Genomic DNA, 23,614 nt, shown 5'->3' with positions numbered 1-23,614 from the left:
AGGCAGGGCCCTTAAGTCTCGCTTCCCGCCAGGTCTGCTCAGGGCTTCACCGGATAACCAGAGCCAACAGGACATGCAAATAGGAACAGATTTTATATGGAAGTGGCTCACGTGGTCCTGGGTCCTGGCAAATCCACAGTCCGCAGGGCAGTAAGGAGGATGCTGAAGGCCTCCTCTGACTGCCCCAGGGGAAGCTGGCCCCTGGGATACCCCAGTAGAGCCACTGCAGAAATTCTCCTCTGACATCTGAAACTCCCCCCATTCCAGCTTGAAGGGCCCCCAGCTGAGAGATGCCCCGTATTGCCCAAGGCAGTTGCCTCTGTTGATCGTAGATGTAACCGACTGATTATAGATGCAAATTCCATCTCAAAATAACCTCCCATTAGCAAGCAGGCCAGTGCTCGACCAGACCACCTCGCCAAGTGGACACATGAAATTCCCAGCACCTCACTCAGTTCCTGGCACCTAACTGGGCTCGGTAAATATTAGTTGAAGGAACAACTTTATTTCAGACTGATACATACAAAATATCAAATCCAACAACACATATGTGCCAACTATGTCCTTGAGCTGAAATTGCCAAGCGTAATTGTGAATTCCTGCGTTTAGATTCGGGAAATTAGTGTTCCTGAATGGGCTGGGAGGGCCTGGCTTACTGTGAAGACCACGTGGACGGCTGGCAGCCCACAGGCCCAGTGATGTGGTCACGAGAACCCTTCTGGGAGGGCACCTGCTACACTTCTAGGCTGGGCAAACAGGAGCTTGGTGCCCGGAATGTGCCTCTGCAGCTTGACCCGTCTGGCCCCATCTGGAGTATCTCGTTTGGTTCTGAGTACCAAATTTTGGCAAAAGGGTCTAAAAACCTGCATTGTAAGGAGAACGGTCAGAGGGGCTGAGAATGTCTGGTCTCAACAGAAAACCCTCCCAAGCTGATGGGGCCCCCAACCAGCAGACGAGCCATCAGGATGGACCCTTCTAAATTCTAGATGGCAACAAAGGTCAGCCTTTAGAGTCAGGCCAACTTCCAAGAACTTACGAACTACTAGAAGCTTCCAGAAATGAAACATGCTATTGTATTAATTAAAATAGATACTTCCAGCTGCAGGCGGCAGAATGCCCAAGTTAGAGTGCTGTAAGTTAGGGGGGAAAAAAGGCAAGGTGGAACTGCCAAGTCCAGGAATAGAAACCAGCTTCAGGCATGGCTGGATCCAGGGACTCAAAGGATGTCTTCAGGACCCACTGGGACTCTCCACTCTGAGCTCTGTTTTTGTTGGCCTTTTTCAGCAGGCAGTTATCACCAGTTCTAGGCAGGTATTCTATCTTTTCTCCTTCCCTGGTCAGAAAGTCCCTGAAGAAGTACAGATGTCCAGACTCATTGGACTTACTCGACAGTCATATGCCCATCCCCAAATCACTGAAGCCGGGGAGATAATGTCCAGTGGCCTGGCTCGGGTGCCATTCCCTCCTCCCATCCAATTGCCATGGCTCGGGGGAATTCAGATCTCTGGCTAGCTGGGCCTGTTGCTAGGACTGACATCTGCCCGGCTGTTACCCTTTGGACTAAGGGTGTGAATGTTCAGTTTGTAAAAAGTCCCCAGCTCCCAGATGAGACACCGAGCCTTATCAGTACCCAGAAGTGCCCCCGTGCTCCTTCCCAGGCACTCTTTCCCCGACCTTTCCGGGGTAAGCGCTATCACTTCTTCTGCCAGTATAGCTTCGTTCTGCCTTCTTTTGTTCTTTATACAATTGGAATCATGCAATGCATAGTCATTTGTGTCCGGCTTCTTGTGGTCGGCATTGTGTTTGTGAGATTCATCTCTGTGATTGTATGTATGTTGCTGTATAATATTCCATCGGGAGAGGATGCCATAGTGGAACTAAATTTTCCATTCTGCTAATGAGCATTTGGGAAGTTTCCAGTTCAGGGCTATTAGTGATGCTGTTGACACTAATACGTGTCTTTTGATGCACACGGGCTCGCTCGCGTTTCTGTTGAGTGTCCGCCTACGAGGGGAATTGCTATGCCCGGACATACATGGGTTCCGCTTTAGCAGATACCGCCAAATAGTTTCCAAAGTGGTCGTGCCACCTTGCATTTTTGGAGCAGTTTGACAGTTTCCAAGTACCTGGGTCGTGATGTCCCTGATGTGAGCCTGGGCTTCTCCCAGAGAAGAGGCTCATTAGCAGCTGCACGCTGGGTCCCTGGGCCCACAGGGAGTGAGGAGTTCCCACTTCCTTCTGTCCTCTGTCTCGCTGCTGTCTGTCTCTGGCATTTGATTATTTCCTGCCTACACCATCCTGTGTCCTCTTAGAAATGAGCTTTTTACATGCAAGTATTTCCCCAAATCCCAGATGGGTGAGTATCATGGAAAGCTTCCTTTCCAGAACACCAAGGGGCAGGGGCATTTTGCTCAGAGCCTGGCTCTCTGGCTGGGGTCCCCGGAAGCTCATGCCATCTCCACCCCCAGGATTGGGTGCTCACAAGGGCCCCTTTACTCCCGAGCTTGGCACAAGCATGTTTAGGATTAGAAGTTGATTCTCTGGGATTCCTCCCCCCGCCACCCCTCCAGCTTTTAATAAAAGGGGAAGCCTTTGGCCTGGCCATTCTCAGAAAGAGGAACCCAGAGTAGGATGTGGTTTTCCAATCAGAGGAAATGAATGCCAGCAGGGGTAAAATGGCAGTCCCGGGCAGTGTATGCGTCCCCGGGCGGTGCATGCGTCCTGCTGCTCAGAGCAGCCTCTGAATCCAGCCCAGCTTGAGGCTTTGGCCCACTTGGTGAAGCCTACAAACAAATTCTGTCTTACATTAAACGTTTCCTTCCTACTATTTAAAAAAATCGTTTAAATATAGGAGAATGCGACCTTCGCGTAGGGAAGCATTTTTTAAAAGAATAAAACTCATAACACATAAAGGCAAAGATTGATAAATTTAACTCTTCTATTCATCAAAAAGATACCATAAGCAAAGCGAAAAGATAACTCTGACTATAAGGCATTTCCAACGTATGTAATCAACAACAGAATTGAACGTGGAACATATAAAGAAATTCTCCAAACCAATAAAAAGACAAATGACCCCATATACAACAGGCAAAGATTATAAGCAGACAATTTGCAGGCGACAAAAGGTTTGTTGATGATCGGGGAAATCACAAGAGACCATTTCATACCCACCCAGTTGGTGAAAAGGAAGGCATCAGACAGTAACAAGTGTTGGCAAGGATATGGAAATTCAGCCCCAATACAGCAGTGGTGTGATTGCTAATTGGTGCTGCCACTCTAGAAGACAACTTGGCAATAGTCTAAATGACAGTTCAGTGCAGTGAATGACACATCTGGCCTATAATGTGACAATCCAACTCCTACTGTTTGTACACTCGACCAGACTGCCCAGGGTCGCGGCTGCCAACCGCATGTCATTCTGGGGAACTTGAAAGGAGAAGCAGAATTTTTACAGATTCCATTTAACCTTGATTGATTTCAACATTTAAAAATGGATACTCGATTCAGTTATTGGAAAACATTGTGTTTTCAAACAACTTGGATTGGGGAACCTACTTTTTCACCTGAAAACTGTCTGAACTCTCCGTAGAGATCACAGATTTCTAATAAGAAATTAAGCTCCGCATTGCAGTTACATGCTGCAATGACCATGTTCTGGATATAGTTGGCTTAAATAAAATAATTATTAAAATTCATTCGACCCATCTTTTTTTACTTTTTCTAATGTGGTGTCTAGAAAATTTGTCATTGCCTCTGGGATTCCCTTCTGTCCCTGTAAGACAGGATTCATCTGGATACCCATGTGTACACAAGGAGACACATGCAAGAATTGTATGTACATTGTAGCATTGTTTGTAATAACAAAACTAAAAGAAAGAAAGAATCCTTGAGGTTCATCAGCAAGCGAAGGGGTAAATAAATTGTGGTTTCTTTACACAGTGGACTACCACACAAAAGTTAAAATGAATATACCAGAGTTACATGTATCAGCGTGGGTGAATCTAAAGAGCATAATGTTGAGTGGCACAAGTCAGTTGCAGAAGACTTAACTACTATTCATACAAAGTTTTAAAGCATGCAACTATATTAGGGATTGCTTGTAGATACTGTTTGTATAATAAAGATAGAAAAAAAACTGCATGGAAATGATAAAAAAATATATAGAGAGAGATTCCAGGTGGTGGTAACCTGGAGGGTGGGGGGGCGGGATGAGTTTACACAAGGACCTTTCATTGCGCCTGTAACATTTTGTTACTTGTTGGGCTTTGGGTACATGCATTTGTTTATACTTTGGTATGCTGAGATATTTCAAAAGATTGTTTGCTGGCTAAAGCCAGTTTTAAGCCATTTTGTTTTCTGGAGAGGAAGTTCCAGCCATCCTGTCCTTCTCAAGTCCTGGGTTGCCTGGCTGTGTTCCTGCAGGCTAATGCCTCCGCAGCTGGTGGTCCCGGCAGGTCTCCCAGATGTGCGTGTTCCTGGGAAAAACTGAGTTGGCGTGGGTCTGTGGGTGTCTTGATTTGGGGGTACCCCCATGAAGGATGCAAACCTGTCCCTCTGTGAGGGGTGGCAGCGCAGCGAGACCGTGGCCTGGGGCTTTAGAACCCCTGGCTCCCCCAGGGAAGGGTGAGGCTCAGAGGGAGGCAAGCTTTGTGGGGTTAGGGACCAGGACCCAGTCCCGAGCCTCCAGGGCCCAGCTGTCCAGGATTCCTGGCATACTGTTTCCTGGCCGGTGTCTCCAAAGGACTCACCCAGGCACCTGAGGTTGCTTACTCTGCCTTTTCTTCCTTTCCAGGGAAAGTGGCGCTTGCGAAGTAAGGCGGGATGCCCCCTGGGGTAGAGTGCCCCATGGAATTCTGGACCAAGGAGGAAAACCAGAGCGTAATGGTTGACTTCTTGCTGCCCACGGGGATCTACCTGAACTTCCCCGTGTCCCGCAATGCCAACCTCAGCACCATCAAGCAGGTACGGCCTTGGCTTTGAGCCTGATCCTCAGAATGTGGACCTCAGGCGAGAAGCACTCAGACCCACTCTCACACGCACAGACAGTGTTTCTCACATTTGGGCTCCTCAGGTGTGAATTTTAAAAGACAGAAGGACTATGTAGGAATTATTTAAAAACTTGCAGCTTTTAGTCCACGTATTCCAAATTCAGTCCTTCCCCCTTAACTAGATCAAAGCATCAGCTGGTAGGTGCTGGTTTCAAGGGTGGCCTTTCATCCATCTGAGGGCGGGGCTGCCATCATTTTTGGAACCCCATCCCATCCATGCCTTTAGAGTTGTTGCCAGAAATAAACATCTTTGGAAATAGTTGTCGGGTTTGTTGAATAATTTTCAAGGTAGATTATTGAGTCAAAGGATGACTCCTCTGATAGTGTTTGGTAGCTCTTGTCACGTTACCTCTCAAGGGCTTGTCCCCTTCACAAAGTGTGGGGTTTAAAGAGTCGTCAAGCCTTGGGCCCCCGGAGGGGAGACAGCCCAGAATTTTGAAAGCTATAAACAGGAGCAGAAAGAAAGGTGCCTGCCACACAGAAGCCATGGACCATCCTTGAGTTAGTATTTTTTTTTTTTTTGCGTCCTTGAATTTTTTTATCTTCCCTTCCTGAGAGATTTTTTTTTAATTAAGTTTATATTCTTCATTGCAAAAGTAATATGGACATATTAAAATGTAAGGAAATAAGGAAAAGCAGAAGAAGGGGAGAAAACCAAACCTTGTAATTTAGCTTTCTAAGATAACCACAGTTAACCTTTTGGCTATTTCTTGCTTTCTTTTCTATATGCAGAATTGAGTTTTTCCTCTGTAATTCTTCAGTCCTTCTGATGACGAACATTTATATCCTCTTTTGCCTGAGTTAACTTTATAACGTCTCTGTTCATCTTATTAGCTTTATAAAAGCATTATTTTAGCGTCAATCTTACTTTCCTCCTTATAGGAGATACACCTGCATAGCATTAAAATTCAAACACTGCAGAAATATCAAGTGTAGATGTCAACCCTTATAGTCTTACCCCAGAGAAGGAGGACCAATTTGGTTTCAATTTCTTCATGTTTTGATCCACCCTAGCAGTGGGCAGACTCTTCTGTAAAGGGCCAGATACGGAACATTTTCGGCGTCGCTGGCTGTACAGTACCTGTGGCCACAGTTCAGCTCCGCCACGTGGGCCAGCCGTAAACAAATAACCCTGTGGCCGGGTTCCAAGCAGCAGGTGCCCTGTAGACTGGGCCAGCAAACTGTAGCATGGCAGCCCCTGGTCTATATTAATAAATATATTTACTTTATTATTATTATTTTTTTTTTATGAAAACAGTCTTAATTTATACCTGATGGTCTACAGCTTGGTCCCCTCCATGCACACACTCAGTGATGTATCTCGGACCCCTCTGTACCCATGAAAGGGGTACCCCAGGTTCCATGTCGTCCCGGCTCTCGGCTATCCCAAGGCCTCGCTGGACTGCCACTGGCCGGTCCCCCCCACCCCTGCCCCATAGCCACCTCGGGCTGTTTCCTCCTTTTCCATCTTTTTGTGCTGCAGGCGGTCTGTTAGCCCGCAGCCAAACATGTCCACCGATGGCTTCCTCTGGCCCTCGTGGTGTGCTCCACTTTTCTGCATCTGTTGCAGACATTTACATATCCGGCGAGTTTGTATGACAGTCTGGATGACAAACCCAGAACCGCGAGCTGGGGGGTGCCTGCAGGTCATGTCCCCGCAGGCCGTCTCAGGGTGGCCCCTGCACCCACTCTGCTCTCCATGGGTGCCGGGTACCCTGCTGGGAAGGGCAGTCACCCAGCATCACAGGGGTCGGTGCCCAGGGGATCCTGCGAGGGTCCCGACCTTGGGGTCCCGCCACTCCCCGTGTCCCCGCCCCCCGTGGCCGGAGGCGCGCTGACCGGCCGCTGTCCCCCCAGGTGCTGTGGCACCGCGCCCAGTACGAGCCGCTCTTCCACATGCTCAGCGACCCCGAGGCCTACGTGTTCACCTGTGTCAACCAGACGGCGGAGCAGCAGGAGCTGGAGGACGAGCAGCGGCGCCTCTGCGACATCCAGCCCTTCCTGCCCGTCCTGCGCCTCGTGGCCCGAGAGGGCAACCGGGCCAAGAAGCTCATCAACTCGCAGATCAGCCTCCTCATCGGCAAAGGTAGCCGCGTCCCCGGGGGGCCCCTGCCCCGTGCCCGGCCCCGCGCCCCCCGCTGAGCCCGCCCGCCCCGCCGCGCAGGCCTGCACGAGTTCGACTCCCTGCATGACCCCGAAGTGAACGACTTTCGGACCAAGATGCGACAGTTCTGCGAGGAGGCGGCCGCGCACCGGCAGCAGCTGGGGTGGGAGGCCTGGATGCAGTACAGCTTCCCCCTGCAACTGGAGCCCTCGGCGCAGAGCTGGGGGACCGGCTCCCCGCGGGGCCCCCACCGGGCCCTGCTCGTCAACGTCAAGTTCGAGGGCAGCGAGGTGAGTCGCGGCGGCGGCTGCTAGGGACACGGGCCCATCAGCGGCATCCGTGGGGGACGCTCCCCCGAGAGCCCCCCAGGCTTCCCATAAGCCCCCCAAGTTCATCATCCATGATGCAGCAGATGGCGTCTGCGAGGCGTCCATGCCACGTTCCTCCAGGCAGTTTGTCAAGGCCTGACTGATGGTCTCCGTCTGGCAAAACGGCCAAATGGCACCTGGTCATGGGTTTGTTCGCTCCTTCGTTCATTCATTCATTCACAAATCCAGCCACAAGCCCTCAGCAGGGAACACCCAAGACCTGCCCTCATGGAACTTGCATTGGAGGAGATGGGGGTTCTAATACAGGAAACTAGGCAACCCCTCCATACACCCCAGAACCCCATACCCCACACCCCCATCCAGGCGGAGGGCTCATCCGCCCTCCTCCCCGCAGGAGAGCTTCACCTTCCAGGTGTCCACCAAGGACATCCCCCTGGCGCTGATGGCCTGCGCCCTGCGGAAGAGGGCCACGGTGTTCCGGCAGCCCCAGGTGGAGAGGCCTGAGGACTACACGCTGCGCGTGAATGGGAAGCACGAGTACCTCTACGGCAGCCACCCCCTCTGCCGGTTCCAGGTGAGGCCTGGGGGCCCCTGGACTCCTGTGCTCCCTGCCGCCCTGGCCCTGGCCGTGGGAAGCTGAGCCGATGAGCCAGGCCTTTGGGGGTTGCGCTGGAGCACAAGGAACAAGGAGGGCCCCATCTTACCGAGGTGCGGGGCGCATTGGGAGAAGCCAGCGGGAAGGATGCCCGGAGGCTTGGGGGACCGGCGGTGGTCAGCAGGGGGGTCCCGATCCCCCCCCCCGAGGCTCACTGGCCACCCCCCATCTCAGTACATCTGCAGCTGCCTGCACAGCGGGCTGACCCCCCACCTCACCATGGTGCACTTCTTGTCCATCCTCGCCCTGCGGGACCAGCAGAGCAACCCGGTTCCCCAAGTCCAGAAGCCGCGCACCAAGCCGCCCCCCATTCCCATGAAGAAGGTGAGTGGTGCCTCCCTGTCGGCCACGCCCCTGCCCAGCCCTGGGGTCGGGGCCCTGGTCTCATGCCCTTGGCTAGGTAGTGTTGAGCCCTGGAGCTTTGATCCTGGGAAGCGGACACGACTGAGGTTGAGGGGGCAGGATTAGAGTTTGGGGCGCTGTCTGAACTTCCTGAGGGCCCGGTCCCTGACCCCCTTTGCTCAGTCTCCTGCCCCCTGGTCTGCAGGCCAAGCTCGGGCGCACCAGGGCTCCCGGGACTTCTGCAGGGCAGGTTTTCTGGTACAGGACGGGGTTGAGGCCAGGGCTCACCCCCAAGCGGTCATGTGCCTCTGGCGGCCAGGGCGAGGGGCTGAGCGGGAGCCGGGCCCCCCCACCCAGCCCTGCTGGCGCTGCCTCAGCCCGGCGCCTCCTCTCCATCCAGCCCTCGTCTGTGTCCCTGTGGTCCCTGGAACAGCCGTTCTGCATCCAGCTGGTCCAGGGCAGCAAAGTGAATGCGGACGAGCGCATGAAGGTAGTGGCTCCCGTGGGGGGCGCCGGGGGGGCGGGGGGGTGTCTGCATAAACACGGTGGTGGCCTGGAGGGGCGGCAGCGGAACGGGGGCCCACCCGAAAGCCACCTGACCGCAGTACCCGGCAGCCCTGCCTGGGGTGGCTTGTGAGCTGCTGCAAAACAGGAAAGGGGAGGTGCCGGGCCCGGCGCCCCCGGGGGCTGATTCGCAGAAAGCCGGGGCCCCACCGAGTTCTGGGTATTTCCACCCTGTGGAGGCTGTGGAGGCTGTGGGGAGGCGGCCCTGCGGGAATGTGGGAGCCACAGGGCCTGGGGAGGCGAGCGGAGGGGGCTGGACGGCACCAGCCGCCACCCCTGGAGGCCTGGGCTGGGGCCGAGGACCCGGGGGGCTCTGCTTTTTCTTCAAAAAAAGCCCCTGCCCCCCATCTCACCAGTCCTGAGAAGAGCCCCCAGGGGTGGGTTTGATTGTCCAGTTGGGAAGCCCAGGAAGCCTGGGTCTGGAGATTTTTGGGGCTCTTGCCCGAGCACTTTTGGGGGGGTAATGTATCAGCAGGGCAGGTCTGAGCTCCCCTGGCAGGATCCTGGAGGCTGGATCCGAGGGCCCGAGGGGTGGCGGGGAGGCTCTCTGGACAGCTCCGGCTGAACTGTCCTGGGGAGTTGGAGGCAGGGTGGGGGCCTCCCCCACCCACAGGGGCTTGCACAACTGCAGGGAGTGAAGGGAGGGTTCCCTGAGTGGGGAAATGAGGCCCACATCCAGCCCATGAGCCCCCTCCTTCCACCCGAGGGCCACCTGGCCTCCATCCCCACCCCCAGGCTGTGTCTTGGGAAGTGGGGTCCCCACCCATGGGAAAATGCGGACGTGTAAGGAGGAGGGGAGCTGCCCCTCCAGGCGGGGTGAGCGGGGCCAGGGGGCTGGGCGGGGGCCGCCTCTCACCCTGCGCCCTGCTCCCTGACCAGCTGGTGGTGCAGGCTGGGCTTTTCCACGGCAACGAGATGCTGTGCAAGACGGTGGCCAGCTCGGAGGTGAGCGTGTGCTCGGAGCCCGTGTGGAACCAGCAGCTGGAGTTCGACATCAGCGTCTGTGACCTGCCGCGCATGGCCCGTCTCTGCTTCGCGCTGTACGCCGTGGTCGAGAAGGCCAGAAAGGCTCGCTCCACCAAGAAGAAGTCCAAGAAGGCGGTGGGTGGCGCCGCTGAGAGCCAGTGCACGTGCCTCGGGACCCGGGGCCACGCGCCACCCTGGCCCCAGCCTCCGGGCCCTCCCCGGCTGGCCACTGACCTGCCCTAGGGAAGACTCTGGGTTCCAGGGCCCCAGGCAGGGCCGGTGGGATATCTGGGCCCTGTGGTTCCTGCAGGAACCTGGAGGCCACGCCTTGGGGGTGGAAGGCGGTGCTTGGCTGAATCACCAGCCCAGGGTGACTCCACTTGGCCCCATTGACTCACCCATAGCTGAGCAGGGCCAGCTTTCTGGATGCTCTGTGGTTGATTTGGGGGTTTCTGCAGAAGCTGGGGCTGGGGTGCCCCTGAAAGCAGGGGGTTGCTGATCTTGCTGGCTTTCTCACTGGGACCCTGATGGGAAGAGGACACCGTGGGTCCTGCCCCCACCCCGAGTAGGATCTACTCTGGGGTCTGGGAGGGATCCCTCAGCTGGGGGTGGGAAAGTGTGGGTTCTGCAGGTAAGCAAATGGGTTCCCCAGCGGCTGCAGGGAATTGGTCCAGGTGGGTGTGGCAGTCTGGGGGCAGGTGGCCCTGGCACCGCTGACCAGCCTGGGTCCCTTTCAGGACTGCCCCATCGCCTGGGCCAACCTCATGCTGTTTGACTACAAAGACCAGCTCAAGACCGGGGAGTGCCGCCTCTACATGTGGCCCTCTGTCCCAGGTCTGCCCTGGCCGGGGAGGGAGAGGTCTTGGGGTAAGGGGGTTCCCGAGATTGTGGCGTCTCCCCATCCAACTGTGTCTATCCCTGTGTCCAGATGAGAAAGGGGAGCTGCTGAACCCCACGGGTACCGTGCGGGGTAACCCCAACACTGAGAGCGCTGCTGCCCTGGTCATCTGCCTCCCCGAGGTGGCCCCCCATCCAGTGTACTACCCTGCCCTGGAGAAGGTCAGTGGGGGCCCCGGGGTTGAGGGGCTACCATCTGAGGTCGGGACCACCCCAGGAGTTGCCGGGCTGACTCACCCTGTACCCTGGGGGCCTCCCTGACTCTGGAATCTGCAGGGCCCTAGCGAAGCGGTTCTTAACCCAGAGCAATTTTGTCCCCCAGGGGATATTGAGCAATGTCTGGAGATGGTTCTGGTTTCTCAACTGGGTGGATGGGGGTGGGGGTGCAAAGGAATCTCAGTGGATAGGCTCCAGAACACGGCTCAAGGCCCCACGGTGGGGACACCACCCCCACCTCCAACCCTCCCGCAGGCAGAAACCATCCTGCCCAGCCCTGGAGCTGGAGGCCCCACGGGGCTGTGTCAGGGCTGCCTGGCTGGCGGCGGCCCAGAGCTGGCCTCTTTTTGCAGGTCCTGGAGCTGGGGCGGCACAGGGAGCACGCGCGCTTCACCGAGGAGGAGGTGGGCTCAGGGCTGCGTGGTGGGGGGCGGCAAGGGGTGGCGGGAGCCTGGCAGTGCCCTCACCCTGCCTGCGCCCTGCAGCAGCTGCAGCTGCGGGAGATCCTGGAGCGGCGGGTGCCCGGGGAGCTGTACGAGCACGAGAAGGACCTGGTGTGGAAGATGCGCCACGAGATCCAGGAGCGCTTCCCCGAGGCGCTGGCCCGGCTGCTGCTGGTCACCAAGTGGAACAAGCACGAGGACGTGGCCCAGGTGGGCGGGGTTGTGGGTGGTGGGAGGGGCGCCCCGGGCCGAACTTGGAGGCCCTGGCAGCCTCCTGCCCCAGCCTTTGACCCCCGCCCCAGCCTCTGACCCCTGCCCCAGCCTCTGACCCCCGCCTGCACCGCCCAGATGCTCTACCTGCTGTGCTCCTGGCCCGAGTTGCCGGTGCTGAGTGCCCTGGAGCTGCTGGACTTCAGCTTCCCGGACCGCCACGTGGGCTCCTTCGCCATCAAGTCCCTGAGGAAACTGGCGTGAGTCCTGAGGGCTCCCTGCTCCCGTGGAGGGCGGCTTCGCCTTGACTGCCCGGACGTGGGTGCCGGCTGGAGACACCCTCTCTTAGGAGCCAGCTCCTGCCCTGCCCACCGCAGGCCTCCCACCCCTGCCCGAAGCCCTGCACCCACCTGGCCTCTGTCCCCTGCAGGGACGATGAGCTTTTCCAGTACCTGCTGCAGCTGGTGCAGGTGCTCAAGTACGAGTCCTACCTGGACTGCGAGCTCACCAAGTTCCTGCTGGAGCGCGCGCTGGCCAACCGCAAGATCGGCCACTTCTTCTTCTGGCACCTCCGGTATCTGCCCTGCCCTGGCCGGGGCCGCTTCCGGGGCTCCAGCCCCTGCCTCTCCTGCAAGGCCGTGGGGTTGGGGTGGGGGGCTTCTCCCTGCCTGCGCTGGGGAGGGGCTCCGTGGCCCTGGCCGGGGGCGGAGCTGCGGCTCAGTCTTCTCATCCTCCCTCCAGCTCGGAGATGCACGTGCCCTCGGTGGCCCTGCGCTTCGGCCTCATCATGGAGGCGTACTGCAGGGGCAGCGCCCACCACATGCAGGTGCTGATGAAGCAGGTGAGGCCCGGGGCCCCCGCATGCCGCCCCGGGGCTGGGCCCCTGACAGCCTCCCACCCGGCCCTGCCTGCCCACTGCCGCCTCCCCCTTCTCCCCGCCAGGGGGAAGCGCTGAGCAAACTGAAGGCCCTGAACGATTTCGTCAAAGTGAGCGCCCAGAAGACCACCAAGCCCCAGGCCAAGGAGCTGATGCACCTGTGCTTGCGGCAAGAGACCTACCTGGAGGCGCTCTCCCACCTGCAGTCGCCGCTCGACCCCAGCACCCTGCTGGCCGACGTCTGGTGAGCTCCCCACCCCACCCCCACCCCCGCCCCCCAGCTGCGGGGGCGCCCCGTGACCGGCTTGTGGCCCGCAGCGTGGAGCAGTGCACCTTCATGGACTCCAAGATGAAGCCTCTGTGGATCATGTACAGCAGCGAGGAGGCGGGCAGCGCGGGCACCGTCGGCCTCATCTTCAAGAACGGGGACGGTGAGCGGGTGCAGGGCGCCGGCAGGGGTTGGGGGGTCCCGGGGGACCATTGCCCCAGCAGCAGGAGGGGCAGAGCAGAGGGGAAGACAGTGGTGGGACCCTCGGGTGTGGGCCTGGCTGGGAGTGGAGACCCCACTACAAATGAGTGTTTTTCTTCCCCGTGGCCGGCCGGACAGACCTCCGCCAGGACATGCTGACCTTGCAGATGATCCAGCTCATGGATGTCCTGTGGAAGCAGGAAGGGTTGGACCTGAGGTGAGGGAGGCCCCTCTGGCCCGGCAGTCAGGTCTGCAGAGGTCAAAGCAGCCGTTGCTCTCTCAGCTGGGAAAGGGCTCTTCTGAGAAGAGCAGGAGGAGCTTAAAAGGAGGGACAGGGGAGGTGATGGGTGGCTTGGCATTCAACTCCCTGACGTTCTTTGCCCCGAGCATCCCTGGGTTCCTGCCATCCTTGAAAGTAGTGGCACCTTCTTCTCCACCATGGCCTTTGCCCTATGAGCCAAGCTCATCTTCCCCAAGGTGCTGACTTCCCCCAGGAGGCTTCCCTGGAGTCCCGGGAGCCGCAGGACCCTCCCCAGCATCTTTCTCCTCCTTCCATTCCCTTGAACCTTTCCAGGGATTGGGGGTGTCTTGGGGCCCTCAGAGCCAAGCGCCCCAGGGACAGCCCTTGACGGTGGCTTTGCCCACCCCACCTCTCCCCATGCCTAGGATGACCCCCTACGGCTGCCTGTCCACCGGGGACCGCACGGGCCTCATCGAGGTTGTGCTTCGCTCGGATACCATCGCCAACATCCAGCTGAACAAGAGCAACATGGCAGCCACGGCCGCCTTCAACAAGGACGCCCTGCTCAACTGGCTCAAATCTAAGAACCCGGGGTAGGTTTCAGGCCCCAGGGACGGATGCCATGCCCAGGGGGTGCTGGCGGAGGGGAGGGGAAAGGCCTGTGGCACTCAGGCCGAGGCCCAGCCCAGGTCTGGGTGGGGATGGGCTCTTTCTTCCCCCACATGCCACTCACCTGTTGCTGTGGGACAACCTCCCCAAACTGCAGCACTTGAAGTAGCAACTATTTGTTGGCTCACGGATCTTCCATTTGAGCTGGGCTCAGCTGAGCCCCAGTTCTCCTGGTCTCACTTGGACTTATGTGACCACCGACTCCAGGTGTCTTGACTGGCCGCAGGGGGTCTGAGATGGCCTTGGTGCTGGCTGTCAGCTGTGGCCTCACCCCTGTAGGAGATGAGCCAAGGCTTCCCTCTGGGGCATCTGAGGCCTTGGCCCTGGCGCATGCCCAATTTGGCTTCGTCCTCCACGTCCTATTGGTCAAAGTGGGTCCCAAGGGCAGCTCAGAGCCAGGGGAGGGAGATGGCCTCCACCTCTCGGGAGAAGGAGCTGCAGGGTCGTGGCCACAGGTTCCATCTTTCCCACCCAGGGAGGCCCTGGACCGAGCCATTGAGGAGTTCACCCTCTCCTGTGCTGGCTACTGCGTGGCCACCTACGTGCTGGGCATCGGTGACCGGCACAGCGACAACATCATGATCCGCGAGAGCGGGCAGGTAGGGGTCAGGTGGGCACGCTGGCCTCCTGCCCCCCACGCTGCTCCATGCTGCACTCCCTCCAGCCCTGAGCTGGCTCTGTGCCCCCAGGGTCCTCTGGGCCAGGCCACCCTCCTTTCTGACGCCATTTCAGCCTTTGCCTTCCCCTCCCCCTTAGCTGTTTCACATTGATTTCGGCCACTTTCTGGGGAACTTCAAGACCAAGTTTGGAATCAACCGTGAGCGAGTCCCATTCATCCTCACCTATGACTTTGTGCATGTGATTCAGCAGGGGAAGACGAATAACAGTGAGAAATTTGAAAGGTGAGGGTGAGCGGGGTCCCAGGTGGGGAGAGCACAGGTTCCCGGCGGGGTACAGGAATGGGAGCTCGTCTCTCAGTCCCACTCCCGGCCCCTGGGCTGCTGGGGCATTTGGGATCTGTCCCTGTCTTCTCGGCAGGCCCCCCACCCCCTAACCCCAACCCTGCAGTGTCCTCCCAGGTCCATGGCAGGGTGGGGGCGGGGGGCGTTGGTGGGTCCTGGAGAGGAGATGGCCTAAGGGGTCCGGTGGAGGGACTGGGGGCTTTGTGCCCATGGCCAGTCTCCTGGGCTGGGTCGGCACTGTGGGGCTGCTGCCATGAGGTGCAGGCCCCGCCCCCAGCACCCGGCCCTGCCCCGCAGGTTCCGGGGCTACTGCGAGAGAGCCTACACCATCCTGCGGCGCCACGGGCTGCTCTTCCTCCACCTCTTCGCCCTGATGCGGGCGGCAGGTCTCCCGGAGCTCAGCTGCTCCAAGGATATCCAGTACCTCAAGGTACCTGGCCAGGGAGGGCCCCTGAAGGCAGGGTGCCAGAGGGTGGAGGGGGGAGCTCCCAGGTGCTCCTTGCACCATCCTGGGGCAGCAGCTGGGCCAAGGGGCCAGTTCCCTGGGTGAGGCCCCAGGTCTGCTGTGGACGGGCCCATGGCCAAGTACCCTCTACAGGACACAGGTTTTCACTGGAGGAATTGGCGGGGAGGGGGGCCGGGTTAGACATGATTCCCCCTAGGTTTAAAAAAAATGCGTTTCTTCCCCGAGAGTTTTTTCTGTGGGTGCATGAGGGTGGGTGGGGACTGAGGGTGCCCCAGCCATGGCACCCAGTCTGCAGAGTGAAGCTGCCCACCCCCTCACCCCCACCCCTGCTGGACCTACCCTTGCCAGCAGAACATGCAAAGCCATCCACCCTCCTGGGGGGGCTGTGGGGGCAAGACTTTCCGGCCGGTTGGCGTCCTTTCTAGTGGAGGGGCCAAGGGCCTGTCTTGGTTTGAGACGGAACAAAGGGCTTCCCCTGAAAGAAGGCGATGCCGGGTGGCTGTCTCCTGACTCCCTTCCTGCAGCTCTTTTAGGGGGAGTTTAGAACCCCCAGGAAGGGCAGGAGGCCGGGGCAGGAAGGGTGGTGTTGCCAAGCGGGCACCCCGCTTTGTGGCTCTCTCAGGACTCTCTGGCTCTGGGGAAAACCGAGGAGGAGGCGCTGAAGCATTTCCGCGTGAAGTTCAACGAAGCGCTGCGGGAGAGCTGGAAAACCAAAGTGAACTGGTTGGCGCACAACGTGTCCAAAGACAACAGGCAATAGCTGCCCTGCCCCCCGGGGTCCTGGGCCTGGGGACCAGGCCGGCTCTTGGCCCGGGGAGCCAGGCACCCCCAGCTACTCCTAAAAGCCTGATCTGCACCTCATGGCAAAGAACCTCCACAACTGCCTTTGTTTACACTGAAAGAAATCCTCATGGTTATTTATTTACGACTTGAAAGGGACGCAACAGCCATAAGCGGAAACGCACCCTTAGGGCCGGGCAGCGAGGGCCAGAGCCTGTGTCCCCAGGCTGCACCTTGCTCTCCGTTGAGGCGCTGAACCCCGTCTTCCAGCTGGTGGGTCTGGACCCAGCAGAGACCTGCTTCCTTACTGGGGAGCCTGCCTTCATTCCAGATGCCCCCCACGCCCCACCCGCGGTCACCCGGTGCCTACCGTCCACCCTCGGGTCACCTCCTGTTACCTCTGTGTTTCCCACCCGTGTTTGTTCCACTGACTGTGAGTTCCAGGCACCCAGAGGAAGCCCGGGTGCCCTCTCGATTCAGGGATGCTTGCGTTTCGCTTTTAAAATAACTCTTGGGTACGAGAATTCTCTCATTTCTCTGCTGTTAAGCAGTTTTGTTTGCGGGTAAGAAAAAAAAAAATAGCCAAACTACTTACTGACCCTCTGTGGCTCAGGAGAACTGACCCAACCTCCGTGAAGTAAACATGCTGAGCCTCAAGGTGCATTTTAAAATGTCCTTTTTAAAAAAAAAAGAAAAAAAAAAAAAGATTGGAGCTTGTTTCTGCTCATCGTGGTCTCAGGACAAGAGAATTTGTGCAATTCCGTGTGTCCTGCCTCTTCAAGCAGGTCCTGACTTGGGTGTGAGCCCTGAGCTCCCGTTTCCGGGACTGTTGACATTTGAACACCTGCTGTGAGAGCACTCAGGTGCCAGAAGCAGGGTGCAGCCCTTCGAGGCTTAGCCTTAGGCCTCAGGGTATAGCGGTTCCCAAATGCCTGGGTCTGAGGAGCTTTAAAATGCTGATTCCTGGGCTTCTCCCAGCCTTCAGAAGCAGACCCTGGAGTTGGGGCTCAGGAAGCGGCCTGCAGAGGCCCATGGACGAGCCCAGCGTATTAACCGCAGGCTGGGGATCCACCTGGCCCCACTGCAGACCCCTCAAAGGCCTTCCCGGGCATGGCAGCCCAGGGGCGCAGCTTAACAGCAGCCAACGGGGCTTAGAGGCAGGAGGCTGCGGCTGCTCCGGGAGGATGGGGCCCGGGCCGCTGGCTTTCTGTCTGTCTGTTGGCATCAGCTTCGCCCACATGGCCCTGCCTTGCCCTGCTGCTGCTGGCTGCACTCATGCTGCAGAGCGGGCGCTGGAGTTAATTCAATGTACCGCCCCCGTTTTGAATTATGAAAAGCCAAGTGTACGTATGTATATATATATATATATATATTATGTTATTTATTTACATGAATCTGGGTGCCACCCCCCCCCGGAGTGGGCCTATATTGCACATAACACAGCAATTTTGATTTGGGTGTATCGTCTGTGCACCTGGTGAGAAAAAATATTCTCTATTTTTTTAAATCATTTAATGTTTCTGTATGGGGAAGGGGAGTTAAATATAAATGATGTGAGCTTGAGATTAGCACTCTGTGAAATCTTGAACAATGAGAGGTAAAAGCTAATTAATAAATAAATAAAAGCCTTTTTATGTTCTTGTTCTCTGCTTAAAAAGAAGCAAGGGAGGGGGTGCAAGGGTAGTTCCCTGGTAGAATTTCTCACCTGCCATGTGGGAGACCCAGGTTCAATTCCCCAGCTATGCACTTCCCAAACAAAAAATTTAACAAATGGCCCTGCAATAATGGGCTATTCACATTGAAAAAGAACAAAATGTGACCCTGCCATAGAGCATTAAAAATATATATAAAAAGAAGCAAGGGAATGCAGGATTGAAAAAAACAAAACAGACAAAAAAAAAAGACTCCATTGGAGTTAGAACCAGAACTTTATTGTGGTTTATACAGTTCCTGACCTAGCATCCATATACACATCTGCAAAGGACACCCACGGCGGCTGAGACAGCAGCGCATCCCCCTCTGCATCAGCGCTGACCCGTTGTCTGAACAGCAGCTACGGAGACCGCGTGCGGGGGGGCACAGTCCACCGGGACGCCTGGCAGCTGTCTAGAAACCAGCAGTCACCATCACAGAACAGCATTTAAAAGTAGCTCCCCACCCCTCCTGTTATAGCAATCTAAAATTTTACAGAGATTTCTTTTTTTTTAAGTGGCCGCAGGGTCCGGGGCCACAGCAATTCTCTTCTCCCTCACCTTCACCACTAAGCAGCGCGGCACGGGCTCCCAGCACCCGGGGCCCCGGGGAGGTAGGAGGGGGGACACCAGCAGTTTGGGGAAAATCTAGTGCTTTGCTCTTTGGGTCACGGCGTCTCCTTCCAATGACGGATCGTTCAGGCATGCTGCTGTCTCCGAGCCAAGTGGTCCCATGGTTTGCACAATAGTTGTCAGTTTGTATAATTTATACATAATTTCACCAGCAGGGAAAAATACATTTATAGGTAGAAACGACGAGGCTGCACAGGACGAGGGGGTGGGTCACTGTACAAGGAGTGTATAATAAGCCGAACAGCCAAGCGGCGCCCACCCTGCACTCTGCCCAGTTAGGAACAGACTGAATAGCAAAGGAAAAGACCTGGCTAGTTCCAGCCTCCAAAGAGGAGTTCCCAATCTGGTCCCTCCCACTGAGCAGCACCCCAAAACCTGGGCTCCCCACCGAGACCAGGGGGGATTGTCCCAGGTGGGGCCCTGGGCCTTCAGAGCAGCTGGGGGGGGGGCCCTGCAGCAGTCAGGCTTCTTCCTCCTCATTTCCTGGGGGCGGGTGTGAAGGTGGGAGTACTCAGCCCACGGGGGGCCTGGCTGCCCTCAGAAATCTGATTTTCACTTAAAATTCCAATTCTTGATTACACTAGCACAAAGGACACGACAGAATCCCAATTTATTTACAAAATATTAAAAAGTCAGTTAATCATCTACATATTAAACCCCATTCTGCCATTTTATACATGCACTAGTTTGGAAAAAATAAAAACTTTTTTTTTTTTAAAAAAAAGAAAAGCGACGATTACTGGGTGGTGGTGGGCCGCGGTTTGCCTCCGTCAATGGGCCTGGTCCCTGCGGCTTTCTGGCGGTGTGAGCAGGCGCCGCACCAGCCAGGAGGGGATCCTGGACAGCAGGCGGGTCTGGGGGGCCACGGGGTCCCCGCACAGAGCGAGGGGATGGGCAGACGGGGCAGACGCCTCACCTGACTTAGGAGAGCTGCGGGCAGAGGGCAGGAGGACGCCTGCGGCCGATGCGCCGGGCAGGGGCTGGCCGCTGAGCAGCAGGAGGGCTCTGCAGACCTGCTGGCCACACACTGTGCGCCTCGGGGACCCCAGGGGCTGGAGGGACGGGCGGGAGGCCGGGGCTCTGCAGCAGGGGGTGGGTGGGCGGCTGAGGGCACAGCCACGGTCTGTGGCTGTGGTCAGTAGCTGAGGGTCGAGTCGTCCCACTCCAGCTGCTGCTGCCGGCCGGCATGCTGCTGGTCTCCGTGCTCCCCATCCTCTTCCTCGCTGCTCTCTGACTCTGCGCTGGTGATGTCATCCTCTTCCTCGCCATCCTCGCTCTCCTCCTCCTCCTCCTCCTCCTCCTCCTCCTCGCTGCTATGCTGGTCCTCGTAGGTCTGACAAAGACACGGTGGCTGAGTCCAGCCGCCTGCGCACCCCCCACCCCGCCTCAGGACCCGACCATCTGACATTCAGCTTCCAGGGGCCAGAGGAGGGGAGACCTCCCCAACCAGCGTCAGCCTCCACGGCAAGGGGCCCCGGACCTCAGCAATGACGCAGAGGGAGACAAAGCTCTGCTCGCCAGCTGCACACCCGCACACCGACGTGACAGCAGTGGCACGGAGGAGGAGGGAGGCCTGGCAGGAGCTCCGTGTCCATGCGCGAAGAAAGGGGCCGCTCACCGTGCGGGGTGGGCATGGGGGCCATGCAGGGAGGCGCCGAGCCAACCCCAGCCAGGGGCCCTGAGCACGGCCTGCCGGCCGCCTACCTCCATGGGGTTCACGGTGATGGTCAAGGCGGAGTCGTCCCAGTCCATCTCGTTCTCCTTCCCCGCATCCTGGTCCCGCACCGTTCGCTGATGCGCCGCCCGGATCCGGAACACACCCAGGATGATCATGAAAACCAAGAAGCCGACGCAGACAATAATCACCACGGTCGCCGTGCTGGGGACCACTGCAGCAGGATGGAACAGGACAACGGGTGTCCGAGTGGCGATCATGAGTCATGGCACAGGGTCCTGCGCCCCGACTCCTCCTCCTCCCTGGGCCAAAGCCGCCTACTGGGGGCTTCATCAGAGCTCCACAGAGCTGGAGTCCAGCTCGGTGGCCGTGGGCCTGGAAGTACACCACTTTCTTGCAGTGACCGGGTGACAAGGTGGCCGCAGTGAACATAAGGACACGCTGACCTGCTCAGCTCTCACGGGGCCTCTCCCCACGGTCCTACCTGCGAACGGGTGAGGACTGGCCAGGTTATGGCCCGACAGGTCCACGAACGCGCGGTGCCCGGGATGGACGAACTGCGGCTGCGCGGCCATGTGGCTGGCATGGTCCATTGGGCTGGCTGTGTGGATCACGTTCACCTGCCACAGAGAAAGAGACAGGGTCATCAGCCACCGCCTCCTGGGTGGGTGCAAGCAGGCGCGTGGCTGAGGCCAGCCCCATGAGGCTAACAGTGTCGGGTGCGTAGCGTGACAAAGAAGAACAGAAAGCCAGTGTCATGCTGAGAAACTGTTGTGGCAGTTTCTATTGCCATGACACCAGAAACATGCCTCTTTTTCACAACTCCTTTTACTGTATTCTATAAAAGAATCCATCCTCAGCAGATTGGAAAAAACCAGACAACTAACTGGTCCTTCGCCCCAGGCAGGTTGGGGCCCAGCAGCCTACACTGTCCCCTGATCCTACACCCTGCAGCGGTGAGAGCACAGACATAACCACCCAGTTCCCTTTGAGTCAGCTGCCCTTTCCCTCGAAGACACTCACTGACTCCTTGGCACCGGAGCCCAGCGCTCTGCTGCCACGCGGGCCTCGGCAAGATGCCTGTGGCTAGAATGACTTTGGTCCGTTTCTCCAGACCACAGAAGTTCTGAGTGGTGAAGAAGCTGAGGGGGGTCTGCAGGGGGTCTTAGTGCCCACTGAGCTGCCCCTGGCCGTGCAGACCCCCAGGCCCTCCTGGCAAGTCTCGGCCACAGCCTCCCCAGATGCTGTCCAGCCGCTGCTGGCCCCCGCGGTGCCCTCGCCTAGCATCAAGACTTCATTCACGGCAGGCCAGGCAGGCGACACGATGACAGAGAGCCTTCACGTGGGGTGCTGCCCCTTCTAAAACCACGTCATCCTGTCCCGCTCACACGTCAACTCTCGGGAAAAACCCCTCTCCCCAACCGAGGCACTGGACAGCCCCCTGCTCTCTGCATCTGCCTCTGGAAGTTTCCTCAGGCTCTGACTTTTTACACCTTGTGGGGTACCCTGGCTCACCCCACGCACAGCCCATCATCCCAAACTCACCCAGCCCTACCCTGCAGGGCCCCTCCAGGCTGGCGCCTACACTCACCTCCACCTTGAACTCATTGCTGATGTAGCGGCCATTCATCTCCGAGCAGACAAGCTTGAACTTGCGGTCAAGCAAGGACCTGGTGTGCCAGTTGCGGTAGCGCAGCCGGTGCAGGGCCTCCTCGTAGCTGGCCATGGTGTCCACGCCTGTGGGGTCAGAGACATGACAAGACCACCTGCAGTGAGGCTGGGAGGCTGGACGTAGTCGGGCTGCGGGTCACCTGCACTGGCTGTCCAACGTGGAAGTGAAGGCGAGGTGCGCAGGGGTGCCCCCTCCCAGCACACAGCCCCTGCCGACCCCAGTGAAGGTGCTCCCCGCCCTGCCCCCCAGGACGCTCTCTGCCCTGCCCTGCACGCCCCTCACCTGTCAGGACCAGGCCCCGGTCGGAGCTGCTCACTTCGATGGCCCCCCGCTGCAGGTGGCTGGCATCTACTTCCAGGCTCTCCTGCTCCTGGTTCAGCTCGTCCCCCTCCACGGTGACCTCGCAGGTGTCCAAGTCGTGCACGATCTCCTCAGACACCAGAGACTCCTGAACTGTAAAAATGGCCCAACGTAGAATAGCAGAGCCTGGAGCCCGGCGTGGCCAGTCACCCTCAGCTGGCTCTTTCTTAAGTTCTCAGAACTCAACTGTAAGACCCATCGGAGGAGCATCATGTGTCTAAGAAGATGGGGCCACCAGGGGTGCCTGAGAATGTGGGGGGCCTTGCCCCTGCTGGAGCCCGGTCCCAGTCAGCACACATGCCCAGGAACCAGGAGAGCAAAGAGCTTTTCCCTGCAGCTCCCACTTCCTTCAACCTTCTAGGCTGAGCCTCAGCTTCTGACATGAAGCCAGAGAAATTCAGAAGGAGCCTCCAGTGGGATTCCAAAGATGGCCCTGAACTCTGACCCAGGGATCAGATTCCAGCAGCAGATCCAAGAATAGCAGTAAATACATTAAAATCTCCCAGAGCCCCACTTGAAACAGGAGCCCCAGAGTCAAGCAGCAGCAATGGGCCTCTGACTACAGCTCCAGTGGGGAAAGGAACACCCCCTACCCAGGAGGGCTGTTACCTGTGGGGTCCTCACCACCAGCCCCTTCAGGGTCCACCTCCCTCGTGATGGTGCTGATGATTCGAAGCTCGGGGAAAAGGAAAACCCCCTCTGAGCTTTCAAATTCAGACGCTGCGCGTGCAAAATGGTGGACCCCACCGAGGCTGATCTTGGGCTCTTCGGGCTGCAGGACCACCACGTAGCTGTCGACCAGGGGGACTGGAGCACAGGTGGCTGTGCTGGTGCACCTGCCGGCAGTAAACAGACGGAAAGGGAGGGTCAGGGCTGGAGCCAGTTCCTGAGAGCAGGTGGGGTGAAGGCACGTGGAGCTGGAATCTACCCGGATTCCAAAAATACCTGAGGGGACAGGGACGCCGCCGCTCCAGGAACACACACAAAGGCCACACGTGTCAACCAATCTCTCACTCAACTGCTTTGGTAATGGGCGACAGCTCCCCTTCCCGCACAGAAGGGAGGCAAGGTTTTCTTAAAAACAGATACACACTTTCCTCCCAAGTGTCACTGAGCGAGAAAAAGAGGGGAATATTGTTAAAAACCAGGACGTACTTGACCGTGGTGGTGATCTTGAGTCTTCGGATTCCGGGTGTGGGGAACTGGCGTGAGTTCAGGTAGGAGAGGTGCTGCATGGCCTTCTCAAGCTCCCCAATGTCCTCTCCCTCCAGGATTACCACCCCCTTGCTGGGGTTTGTGTGGACCTGAAATTGCGCCAGATGGAGAGGGAGGAATCAGGGGC

General features: G+C 57.8%; 2 protein-coding genes across 3 annotated transcripts in view; one reads left to right on the top strand and one right to left on the bottom strand.

Annotated features, from left to right (window-relative positions):
- Positions 1-17,864, top strand: part of PIK3CD (phosphatidylinositol-4,5-bisphosphate 3-kinase catalytic subunit delta) — a 62,269-nt gene extending 44,405 nt beyond the window's left edge. For both annotated transcript variants that reach the window (XM_077151385.1, XM_077151386.1), the window contains exons 3-24: positions 4,796-4,965; positions 6,909-7,137; positions 7,216-7,445; positions 7,879-8,058; positions 8,314-8,463; positions 8,882-8,971; positions 9,925-10,146; positions 10,749-10,845; positions 10,940-11,070; positions 11,478-11,528; positions 11,610-11,777; positions 11,916-12,037; positions 12,208-12,351; positions 12,519-12,618; positions 12,720-12,898; positions 12,973-13,085; positions 13,262-13,340; positions 13,790-13,957; positions 14,509-14,632; positions 14,790-14,935; positions 15,293-15,425; positions 16,084-17,864. In XM_077151385.1, the coding sequence (XP_077007500.1) occupies positions 4,825-4,965; positions 6,909-7,137; positions 7,216-7,445; positions 7,879-8,058; positions 8,314-8,463; positions 8,882-8,971; positions 9,925-10,146; positions 10,749-10,845; positions 10,940-11,070; positions 11,478-11,528; positions 11,610-11,777; positions 11,916-12,037; positions 12,208-12,351; positions 12,519-12,618; positions 12,720-12,898; positions 12,973-13,085; positions 13,262-13,340; positions 13,790-13,957; positions 14,509-14,632; positions 14,790-14,935; positions 15,293-15,425; positions 16,084-16,221 (3,135 nt within the window). In that variant the 5' untranslated portion in view covers positions 4,796-4,824 and the 3' untranslated portion in view covers positions 16,222-17,864. The remainder of the gene's footprint in view (positions 1-4,795; positions 4,966-6,908; positions 7,138-7,215; positions 7,446-7,878; positions 8,059-8,313; positions 8,464-8,881; positions 8,972-9,924; positions 10,147-10,748; positions 10,846-10,939; positions 11,071-11,477; positions 11,529-11,609; positions 11,778-11,915; positions 12,038-12,207; positions 12,352-12,518; positions 12,619-12,719; positions 12,899-12,972; positions 13,086-13,261; positions 13,341-13,789; positions 13,958-14,508; positions 14,633-14,789; positions 14,936-15,292; positions 15,426-16,083) is intronic.
- Positions 17,865-19,158: 1,294 nt separating this feature from the next.
- Positions 19,159-23,614, bottom strand: part of CLSTN1 (calsyntenin 1) — a 62,080-nt gene continuing 57,624 nt past the window's right edge. Inside the window, exons 14-20 of the mRNA XM_077130839.1 lie at positions 23,428-23,576; positions 22,882-23,108; positions 22,195-22,365; positions 21,832-21,977; positions 20,725-20,860; positions 20,270-20,454; positions 19,159-19,898 (exon numbers count right to left, since the gene is read on the bottom strand). Coding sequence (XP_076986954.1) covers positions 19,701-19,898; positions 20,270-20,454; positions 20,725-20,860; positions 21,832-21,977; positions 22,195-22,365; positions 22,882-23,108; positions 23,428-23,576 — 1,212 coding nt within the window. The 3' untranslated portion in view covers positions 19,159-19,700. The remainder of the gene's footprint in view (positions 19,899-20,269; positions 20,455-20,724; positions 20,861-21,831; positions 21,978-22,194; positions 22,366-22,881; positions 23,109-23,427; positions 23,577-23,614) is intronic.

The sequence above is a fragment of the Tamandua tetradactyla genome, chromosome 2 (assembly GCF_023851605.1).
Source record: "Tamandua tetradactyla isolate mTamTet1 chromosome 2, mTamTet1.pri, whole genome shotgun sequence".
Classification (NCBI taxonomy): Eukaryota; Metazoa; Chordata; class Mammalia; order Pilosa; family Myrmecophagidae; genus Tamandua; species Tamandua tetradactyla.
The sequence above is the reverse complement of the archived record's forward strand: the minus strand, read 5'-3'. Positions and strand labels throughout refer to the sequence as shown.